The sequence below is a fragment of the Cryptomeria japonica genome, chromosome 9 (assembly GCF_030272615.1).
Source record: "Cryptomeria japonica chromosome 9, Sugi_1.0, whole genome shotgun sequence".
In the NCBI taxonomy this organism is placed as follows: domain Eukaryota; kingdom Viridiplantae; phylum Streptophyta; class Pinopsida; order Cupressales; family Cupressaceae; genus Cryptomeria; species Cryptomeria japonica.
Genome location: NC_081413.1, coordinates 611,047,249 through 611,059,205, shown reverse-complemented (window position 1 = coordinate 611,059,205; position 11,957 = coordinate 611,047,249). Strand labels below are relative to the sequence as shown.

The 11,957-nt window shown below is 33.6% G+C and overlaps 1 protein-coding gene across 1 annotated transcript; it reads left to right on the top strand.

Annotated features, from left to right (window-relative positions):
* The first annotated feature begins 852 nt into the window (after window positions 1–852).
* Window positions 853–2,692, top strand: LOC131042837 (probable carboxylesterase 15). Its single transcript, XM_057976161.2, has one exon. It carries the CDS (start codon window positions 1,102–1,104, stop codon window positions 2,134–2,136), a length of 1,035 nt encoding a protein of 344 aa, XP_057832144.2. The 5' UTR covers window positions 853–1,101; the 3' UTR covers window positions 2,137–2,692.
* The last annotated feature ends 9,265 nt before the right edge of the window (window positions 2,693–11,957 follow it).

Below are 11,957 nucleotides of genomic sequence, written 5' to 3'. Positions count from 1 at the left end.
AGCTAAACCAAATTGTCTAAATCTTAGGTGTCTTTTTTCTTGTATTGTTTATCCAACCCCCTAATTGCACATTTGATTGAATTTATTAAATAATTGAAAATTAGAATGTGGTGATATTCTAATGTTCAATTAAATAATAAATACAATCAAATGTGCATTATAGGGGTTGCATAGGCATTGCCCTTTTTTTATATAAACAATTGGATTACATATATGTCAACATAATTGTCTTTATATAATAGACTGCTCTGCTGACAGTTGGCTTGACACTGTTTCTTGTTGTGTACCTGGGTCAGCCCCCTTGTTTTCGCTACTTTTAATATCAAAAACAATATGAGTAATTATAAATCTAAACTAGAAGTTATCTCTTAGCTAAACAACCACATATATAGGCATCTCGTCTATTAGAGCCACCCAAATGTAGAACCCAACCTAAATGCACCTTCAAAGATTTGAATCTTAGTGTATGACTTTTTTTTTATCACATATCATCATCCTCACGAATCATGCTCAACCAATTTGCCGATATTGACATAATTTGATGGTTTAGATGTGGCGATCTTGTCCTTACCACAATGATTCAAACTCTCTTGAAATGTTATTGCTGAATATTTCTGTTAGAAATGAGTTTCCCCACATTTCTTACCTCGCCTAAAAAACAAAATGATTTACCCTTGAAAAAAAAAATTCTCAACCTATTAAAGTATTAAATCAATTCCAACTTCTTATTCTACAACAACCTGTCAAAATGAAGAGTGACCGTGCATTGACCACCTATTCCCTTTTTTGGGGGATGTTTTTTGGGGATGTGTACTATATTTTTAATCTAATAGATACTAAAAAAACGTATTCATAAAAATAAAAAATCCTCGGACAAAAGAACAAGATGCAGGGCACCTAACGTTCATGGCTTCCATTTCCTTGACACGACAGAGGCATCTCCAAACAAAACGTCAAAACAGGTCCAGATATTTTCAGACAACCTTATGAAAGCCCAATGAAAGTAATGATCCATCTCGACCCTCAAGAGACTATAATTCCATTCCACTCTATAAATCTCTGCTCGAATCACCCACAACCAATCTCAGAAACAGACCAAAAATGGAAGAAAACCAGACCAGAGAATCCATAAAAGAAGAGCTTCCAGGATTCGTAACGCTCTACCAAAATGGGTCAATTAAAAGGGAGGAAAGCACAAATATACTGACCAGTAAAGTGCCCTGCAACCCGGATTGCTTCGAAAATGGCGTTACCACCACGGACATAACACTGGATCAGACTACAGGTCTGTGGGCACGGATCTTTCTGCCAGAGGAAAGTCCCACTGGTAAAGCCAAGTTACCGATCGTTTTGTACTTCCATGGAGGGGGTTTCTGCACAGGGGATCCCGCATGGCAAATGTTCCATGGGCTCTGCTCTCGCCTGGCCGCCGCAACAGGATCGATTTGGGTTTCAGTCGCTTACAGGCTCGCCCCTGAACACCGCTTGCCCGCCGGATGTGAAGATTGCATTGCGGCTCTGGCCTGCCTTGGACGACCCGGGTTCGAACCCCTCTCCTCCCGCGGGGACCTGGAGCTCTGCTTCTTGGCCGGGGACAGTGTGGGAGGAAATCTGGCACATCAGGTGGCGATTTCTGCGGCTCAGAGCGGCGGATCTGGGGGGGTTAAAATTTTGGGGGTGATTTTGATGCATCCGGGATTTATCAAGGAGGAGAGGAGTCGATCGGAGATTGAGAATGGGCCGGAATTAGCTCTGGTTTCGATTGAGGCGGTGGAGAAGGGATCCAGGCTTTGTCTGCCGGAGGGCACGGATAAGGATTATTATGTCATGAATCCGTGGATCCCAAGCATTAGGGAAGTTGTGGTTCCTCCTGTGCTTGTTATTGTGGGGAAGAAGGATATCTTTTATGACAGACAGATTGAGTATTGCAGAGAAATGAAACGAGTTGGGCAAGATGTGGAGCTTGTGGAGTATCCGGAAATGGGGCATTGCTTTCTTAATTACCCACAGAATGAAAGTTGCCCGAAGGCCAAGGATCTTGTACACAAAGTTATGCAATTTATGGACAAGTGTCGGTTACAGGCAGAAAGTTGCAGGGCACAAAATGTCGGTGTTGCAGAGGCCATTCCATCTTAAAAGTGAAGAGCAGGAGGTAGGTTTGTTTTGATCGGTTGAAACAAGTTAGGATACATGCATGTCAAAATTTTTGTTTTTATATAGCAGATTATAAAGCATACATCTAAAGCCCAAGTCCTTTTTGGCTAAGTGGTCATGTGAAGAGGGTTGAGTCCGTCAAATCCATTCATTGTGTTCGTCGTTTTTATTATGTTGTGTATAAGCATAATTGTGAAATTAGATTAAAAGTGAAGAGCAGGGCAAGGATGTAGGTTTATTTCTTTTCGTCGGAAATAAGTCGAAATACATAGATGTCGGTATCTCTATTTTTATATAGCAGATTGTAATAATTTGAGTAAGCATACATCTATATCACAAGTCGTCTTGGGCTAAGTAGCCACGTGATAGGAAGCATACATATATACCACAAGTCGTCTTAGGCTAAGTAGCCACATGAGAGGGATCGAGTTCCTCAAATTCACTCATTGTGTATTAAATCCACTCATTGTGTTTGTCATTTTTATTATGTTGTGTATAAACATAATTGTGAAATTAGATTAATAGGGGTTTTTTTATACATCTAGGTGAATTCCTTTGTTCTTCTAATTAGATTTAATGGTGAGGAATTCGGGTTTTTGGAAAAGAGATCATAAGTTTGATTCTATAGAGAGTAATGCATGTATGTCTTTATGTTTGAAACATAATTAAATGCATCTTATATATGAGGTAGTTTCATTTGTTATAAATCAATTATAGACTAAAAGATAAAATTGTCCAACATTTTAAATTATAAAAGATCTTTTTCTTTTCTTTAGAATGTTCATATTTGAATAGTTTAATGCATTAATAAAAGAAATAAAAAAATAATATAAAATAATTAAGATGTATAGATTCAATTCTAGCTAGATGGGCTTTTGTCACTAAGGTGAAAGAGCTCTTCAATAGTAGAAATTGTCAACAAACTTTTTCTTGGACTTACTACCTACTTGATATGGACATATTATTTTAAAGACTACTTGCTTAAGACATTGATTTTATTGGACCTATGTGTAAACAAACACTTTCTAGCTAGAAAAAGAAGCATGCCTATAAATAAATCTCAAACTAAGACATGGCATATGTATTTGTATGGGAAAATATCTTTTCCTTAAAGTTAACCTAGGTCGATTAAATAAATACAATTAAGTATAATTAATTTAGATTATCCAAATGATAGTTGTGATTGATAATCTAATAGGAAAGCAAGTATAATGAAGAGGATACTTAATTGTATGATTGGAGAATATTTGAAAATCTAGAATGGCACAAAAATTTGAAGGCCTTGGGTTTTGAAATGAATGACATGATAGTTAGGTATTTCCCTTATGTGGATCTATAATAGATTTGTATTTTATTGTATTTTCATTATTAAACGTAGTGGAATTATGCTCTTCTACCTACATTATGAATATTTGTCTATTATGTCTTTTCTATAAATAAATAAATAAAGGCTTTTTAATATTTGAAATATAGTTAGGTGTGTCTTATATATGAGGTGGTCTCGTATGCTATAAACTAATTGTCGACCAAATATTAGGTCACCCAACATAATAAGCTATAAAGGTCCCTTCCTTTTCTTTGGAAGGTCAAGACTTGAATTTCTTAATATATTCAAGAAAGATGAAAAAATAATATAGAATAATTAAAATGCATTGATTCAATTCCAGTTGGACAAGACTTTGGTCACTAAGGTGAAGTTACTCTTCAATGTCCATAGATTCTTAAGGTGTCGTGTGCCAACTCATCCTTCACATCGTTCTCCAATATTGGTGCCAATTATTGTTGTTCCTCTTCAACCTTTTATAAGTGATAACTCTATTTCATTTACAAGTCTCTACATGTTCATTCTTATAACCTCTTTTTTGTGTGTTCTTGGCCTCTATTGCCCTTGTAACTAAATTAAATATTCGGCTAGATTTGTTGTCTTTCTGGTGTGTATTTTTGTCTTTATGTTATGTACTCATATTTTATATTTTAAATAAAATTATAGGCATATATTGCCTTTTTGGAAAAAGAAATTTAAGATGTATAAATGTCCTTTATGATAATAAAACTATACAATCTTTATGTATCAAAATCAATTATGTTACATCATTGATAAATGTTAGGGAAATGAAGCAAAAAACATTAACTTACTTTTGCTTGTTGTACTATTTGTTTGGCATTGGTATATTAGTTCAAAGGCTACTTACTTGAGATATCAGTTCCCTTGGACATATATGTAGAGAAACACTTTCTAGGTAGAAAATAGAACATACATATAAATGATTCTCAAAGACATGGCATATTTGTATCATATAGGAAAATAGGTTTTTCTTAGGGTTAACCTAAGATGATTAAATAAATATAATTAAGTATAATTAGTCTAGATTATCTAAATAACAATTGGATTGATAATAAATAATTTTCCATAGTTGAATTAGGAAAGTAAACACAAGGAAGATGGTACTTAGTTATAGTTTTTAAGAATATATGCAATTTAAGATAATAAAAAAGTTTGAATGCCTAATGATCTAAACATATGATGATAGTTAGGTATTTTCCTTATAGATGACTATAATGGATTTGTACTCTATTAGTGGGTGGGTTTGTAGGTCTAGGATGAACTCACAATTATGGATTAGTCCTCTGAGTTTATCAAAGTCATCATTGCAAATGGTGGGATTATGATCTTCTACTTACATTATGAGTATTTGTCTACTATATATTTTTTTAAATATGTGGATATATAGTTTTTATAGTATTTAAAATACCTTTAAAGAATTATCATTTCATCGCAAGGAGCTATGATTTTTTAGAACAACCCCTATAAAATGTACAAGGATTGAAGAAAAAATAGACAAAGGCCCTAGAGTATAGATTCATTATTCTTTGTAAAGAACTAAATAAATATGTTTCACTATTAGTTGTTCCTTCAAAGCACTAAGATGATAAAGAACATGTTTATTTCAAATGTGTTAGAATGAATACGTTAATTGTCTTGAAATACTAGCACATAACATTGAATTGCACAAAAATGCACTCAGTCAACTATGGGCAAGAAAGGTAAGGGAAGCCAATTCGAAAAATTTTAATTTGAAAATTTGAAAAATAAATGCATAGGTCAACAACTAGGGTTTAAATTGTTGGGAATTAAAGTTGTCTAAACATTAGTATTTTTTAACACTGATTTAATAAATTAATTAATGTATTTATTGATTCCTATATTATATTTTCTTGCTAATCTTATTTCATCATCTAGTGATCTAGTGTCACTTGGCACGATGAGTTGTCATTATTTTAGTAGGTGGCATGGGATGTGACAAGGATGTTTTTGTCCCTACATGGGAAGGTAGGCAACCCACTTCATGATAGAGATTGTCTATCATGAGTCGATATCTTGTAATTATTGTAATATGACAGGTGTATACACCTAAAAATGGTCTGAAGATAGTTAATTAAATACGCAACTATTTGATTAATTCCCCTTTCCAATTAATTGAATTCACAAGCAATTTAATTTATTTCTCTATTCATCTACTAGTATTTATATAGTTCATCTCATATCCCCCTTTGATTAATTAATTCTAAATTAATTAATGTCTCCCCATATTAATCAATTCTTCTAATCCCTAATTAAGATTAACAAACTCAAGTTTGTTGAGATTAATTGCCATTTTCCAATTATTTGAATTTCTAAATTCAAATGGGCACATGGCTCCTAACTTTTAACCAACTAACCTAACCATCCCCTAACTTAACCCATTCAATCTAATCTTGGTTCTAACTAACCCTATCCTATCTTGCACATTCTAACCTTCTTATCCTAACCTCCCATGGTGTGGATATTCTCTCCTTGAGACACATGGCACTTTTGCCACATGTCTCCTCCCTTGGACACTTGCCCTCTCATGAGCAAGGCTCCTTGACACTTGTCACCACAGAGATGACAAGTGTCCCTTCCTCCAACCTCTTCTCCAACTTTCTCAATCTTGGCCCTTGATATCTTGATATTTTCATATCAGATCTGGACCGTCGATTCCTGCCACCTCAGCTTTGGCCTTAGAATTCCTATAAATATCCCCCATTTTGGAACAATAAGGCTCCCAATTTCATATCATTTTGCATCCCGATTGATTCATCTCATTTGCATTCAAGCATTGTTACTATAGGCATCTAGCTTCTAGTTTATCATTTCAAGCATTGTTATCATGTTCAAATCTTAGCTTAATTGCATCTTCATTCTAGCCTATTTTCTAGAATAATCATGAAATCATGTAGCTTAATCATGCTATTCATTGCTAGATCATGCATCTTCATTATTTAAATCCTCCATTTAAGTGTAGTCAAGTCACTGGAATTTGCATAACAAGATCTGATAGCAAAATTCATACTCACATTTACTAGGAGGCAATAGATCGCTTAGTTATGGTTTTATCTTTCTTTGATTTAAATTCATTAACCATGCCTATAATGATCTATTGAGTGTTTTGCAATGGTGGTTCCCGCGGCGCTAACGGCGTCTGCAGTGGCACCGGTGGCGACCGCCACCAAGGCACCTCTGCCCCTCTTCCCCCCCAAAAATGCAAATTTCAAAAATAAAAATTTTTTGATGTATTTTTTTTTTATTTTTCATTTTTTATTTTTAAAATGCATACATAAATTTAATTTTTTGGAATGCGAATGGAAAATTTTTGAAAATCTGGAAAAACCCATCTCAAAAATATAATTTTTTTCCCAACCCATCTGGCGAAAACGCTAAAAAATGATTTTTTATGCAAACAGCTAATTTTTTCAAAAATCAAATAAAAATTAACAAAGTTGGGTTTTTTCAAAGTACGTATCGGTGGACCGTATGTCGGAGGCGCTGAACTCGCTCGAACCTATGCTGGTAGTACGGGATCACCATTTCTTTCCTCCAGAGCAAATTTTCTCAAACAACTGCAGTGCACAAATGAGGAGTGATAAAAGGAATTCACCTTTTTAAACTCATAATGGGGCATTTAAGTGGGATTTTCATACCACTGATTTTTAATCATCTAATCAACTAATCAGCCTGGCAGGGCAGCGTTTTCAAATTTCTTATCGGGAAATTAATCGGATTGACTCTAAAAATATCTAAAAATCGAAAAATCATTAACAATCTAAAAATCGAAAAAAAATTCAAAAAAATAAAAAAAATTGCGAAAAATTTAAAAACATTCGAAAATTATCCGATTCATCTCCCGAGGGGGCATCCTTGCATCAATATTTATCAATCAGCGTCTGGGGCATCCTCGCATCAATATTTATCAATCAACGTCTGGGGCATCATATCGAGATTTATCATCTCCAAGATCGAAACCGCATCATATCGAGATTTATTATCTCCAAATCAAATCAGTATCATATCAAAACCAAATCCGCATCAAATCAAGGTCGACGTCACAACCCTCCTTTATCACCTTTTGATTTAAATACAAAACTCTATTATATTTCTTTGGATAAACTATTGAATGAATATTGTAAGGGAATAAAAATAATAAAACACACACACACATGGAAAATATATATATATTTTTAATTGGTTATTTAATTTCCCTCACTCAATTAAGGCACATGTTGTAGGAGGAATAAGAAGCTTCTAGAGACTTCTCCACCACCTTGCATGTAACTCCTCCCACTAAGCCTAATCAATTTGCATGGAGGCCAAATTGGGAGAGAATCTCTTTTTTCCAATTAATAATTAGGTAGTGGGAATTTGAAATTTCTTTTATAAAAGATGTACAAGTTTCAAAAGAGGTGTTGGCTATTCCATAAGAAATTCTGCAAGTTAAATTCTCCTTTGTAGTCAATTTTCATTTTCAGCTAAGGTTTTGTTGGGAGGACTTCTCTTCAATTTGGAGGATCAAGGAAGACTCTACACCATTTTCAAGCACCCAGGTTCTTTCAAACTTAGTTTCGTGCATCTTATTCTTGTTGTAGATTAGATTTGATTAAATTATTTTATGAGAATGAGATTCATTTGTTTTTGATAAGAAATTAGTTTCAGTTTTGATAAGAAGTAGGTTAAGTTGTTTAGATTAAATTGTTTGATGAGAATGAGATTCATGGTTTCAGATTCTTGATAAAAATTAGTTTCAGTTTTGATAAGAAGTAGATTAAATGGTTTAAGAGATTAGAGTTATTTGATGAAAATTAGATTTATTGTTTTCAGATTTTTTTTGTGATCCATTCATTTCAAATTTTGATAAGAATTAGATTCATCCAGATTAAATCGTTAAAATATCTTATTAAGTTTTAGATTTGAATTTAGAACTACCTTCATCTCCCTTCTCCAAAATCTTTTCTCTAGTTATTGATTCAAAGTCTGAATGTATTCTTTCTCTAGTTTATTGATTTAAGTCTGAAATATATTCTTTTCTCTAGTTTATTGATTTAAAGTCTGAAATGTATTATTTCTCTGGTTATTGATTTAAAGTCTGAACTGTGTATTCGAAAGGATCTTGCTGTAATCAATCTCTCTAAGATTTCTCATCTTCTGGTGTTCTAAATCCTCTGTAAAAATACGTTTAACATTTCCCTTTTGTGAAAGATTTTCCCTGTGTATATAAATAAACTATCTCTTTCTCTGTGAATAGATCTCCCTGTGTGAAAAACAAAAGAAATGAAAGAAAAAGGAATAAACTATCTCTTTCTCTGTGAATAGATCTCCCTGTGTGAAAAACAAAAGAAATGAAAGAAAAAGGAATAAATTTTTTTTTTTTTTTTTTTTTTTCTGTGAACAGATCTCCTTGTGTGTACAAACAAATTTTCTCCTTTCCCTATGAATAGATCTCCCTGTGTAGAAAACAAAAGAAATGGAAAAAAAAAAAAAATAGAAGAAGAACCTCTCTGGTTACTGCTTCATTGTATTTTGTCCCTGAAATTTGATCTACAACATTGTTATTTACCTGTTATCTACCCTGCTCTGAGTGATTATCAATAATTTAAAAATGCAATACTCCTGTATAAAAAAAAATATAATAATTATATTAGATATAAGAACATATATATTTATATACATATACATATATATATATATAAATAACCAAAAAAAAAAAAAGAAGAAATCATTTCGAACTTTAGAAAAATCTCTTAAAACCCCCGTAACGCATGGCGTTTCGCACAAAATAGACGTCGGCAGTGTGCATGGACGGTTACGTTGTAACCGTCGTAGAGTACGGAGGGGCCCGCGGGTCCCCTCATCTCTGCGGACCTGCGCATGCAGGGCCGCAGGGGTGATGGGACCCGTGGTCCCCACCCCGCACCCTATTTACTACCAAGTAAAATATGTTATTTAAATAAAAGTTTCTTCCCCTTTTCAAATTGGTAAATTGAAATTTTAAATTGGATTTTTTTTTATATATATGTAAATTAATAATCTATGTCAGTTACTATTTGTTATTTAATTAAAAAAAAAAATTAGTTTGATAGAAATGGCATTTAGGAAATATTGAATTTTTTTTGTGTAAGCTTTAAGATATCGTATTTCGACTTAGAAAAAAAAATTGGGCTAATATGTAGCAAGTTCATAATTAAATTATCCTTAGTAAGTTTAAAATTGTAGACTATATACTTTTAAAGTTAAGAAACTCAACCCATTAAGAATCATTGGGACACTTGATTACTCTTTAGAGATCAACTTACATTAATACAAATGCTTATATTTAATCGTTATTTTGGACTCGTTAAATCTTCTTACGTCATGCAAGTTCCTCATAGATTAATTGCTTTCATTGTTGAATCAATCATGAAGAGAGGTTATTACAGTCGAATCTGCATTCTATCGGAATCAATATCAGCTGTTAGCATTTGGCATTATAACAGACAATGGAAGATTGTTGGCATCTCAACAAGGATATTGAGAAGGTTGTTGAGGATTATGGATATAACTGATTAAGGATGTTTACTGTCTTAATATTATTATTTTGTCATTAATGTCAAGAAATTGATTTTCTAATTCAATATGATGTTGCCATATCTTGAGAAGTATGATTTGAAGAGTATAAAGATGTCGGTAAAAGACACAGAAAGATTATGATGAATAAGAGGATGAATAAGGTATTATATGGGCAACTATTACCGAGTCAGACAATGATGAGATCATGATGTTTAGATTGTTTTGACATCATACATATGTTGTAAATTGTAAGGTTAATACTATATTATGTTACCAACCAAAGAACCTAGTCGGTAAACCCTAAGGTTATCACTATCGGTTAATGAAGGCGGAATGTCTACCGAGTGAAGTTTAGTATTTACCGAGTTGTAACAGAATGCATTAAATGTTTACATGCATTATTTAATGAAGGAAGTTGATGAGCTGGAACTGATTAAATGATTGGTATGTCGTAAATATAGTTTGTTAAGAATCTATGGCAATGGAAGATCGGCAAGAAGATCTACAGCTCATATTGAACCGCAATACCCTAGCACAAGTTCCAAGAAATATATGCAAGTTCCAAGGCAAGGTAAAACATTTTTCAGATCGAAAGATGCATTGAACCTGGTCAAGTATGAAGATCTGATGGCTATGATTGATCATGGGAAATGTGATCAAGGAGATTAAGCGGTTAGCTAATTGTTTATAAATAGGGAACTATTGATAAACAATGTATGTGGGCAAATGTATGCACAGGGATGCTACATAGTGATTACCGAGCACAGAAGCTTGAAGACCTATTTGAATAATAGAGTATAGAAGCCCAATAGATGGACAAGATTAGTTCTATGTCTAGATTGTATTGAGCAAATAAGAATCTGCTTTAACATTTTAGATGTGAAGTTGCAGATAGATTTTTATTACTGTTATTTTGTGAAAGTGACAGAAAATCTTTTAACCGAGTGGACTTAACAGTCTTGTTTGTAAAACCCTCTAGCAAGGTGACATTCTGATTGAGTGTTTGAAATCCTTTAACAAGGTCACTTCTAACAAGGTGAAGATCCTAATAGATATGAGGGAAATCCCTTAACCGGGTCACATCTAGCAATGTGTTTGTAATCTTTAACGGGATTTGCTTTTAACCAAGCATACTCTAGAAGAGTATATTTCTTAGTGGGTCGGAAATCCCACAGTGGTTTTTCCCTATTTGGGTTTCCACGTTAAATCTGGTGTTATGAGGTTTATGATGTTTATATTCTTTTGAGTTTGTATGTTTAGCAGTTTTGGTTATATTACTGAAATATATGTTACCGAGGTTGAATCTGATGTTTTTATGGAAGATTAAGTTTGTATGATTCACCCCCCCCCCCCCCCCCCTCTCATCTTGTTGGATATTGGATATGTACTTATATTAAGTATCAGAACTACCAATTGGTATCAGAGCTTTGGACTCCGGAAGAAAAGTTTAAAGGCATTTGAGTTAAAGATCCAAAGATGTATAAGAGGGATGCACCGAAGCTGAACAAGTCAAGTTTCTCTCCATGGCAGAAAAGGATGAAGCTGCATCTATTAGGAGTTGGAGAATATGTTGTATACTATTTGGAGAACGATTTTGTTACACCGAGCACCTATCCATTGACAATGGAAGAGATAAAGGCAAAGCAAGAACATATCCAAGCAATGATTGAAATAACATCTACATTGACCAACTCAGAGTTTAATGACCTAGAAGGCTGCAATGATGCAAAGGCAATGTGGGATAAGCTCATATTAGTCTATGGAGGAGATGAACATGCTCAAAGAGAAAAAGTAGATAGTCTAAGAGGACAACTTGAATCCATGATGATGAGTGAAGGTGAGAACATAAATCAGTACAGTACAAGACTAAAGGAGATTGTCAATCAAATCAAAGAAGCAAGTG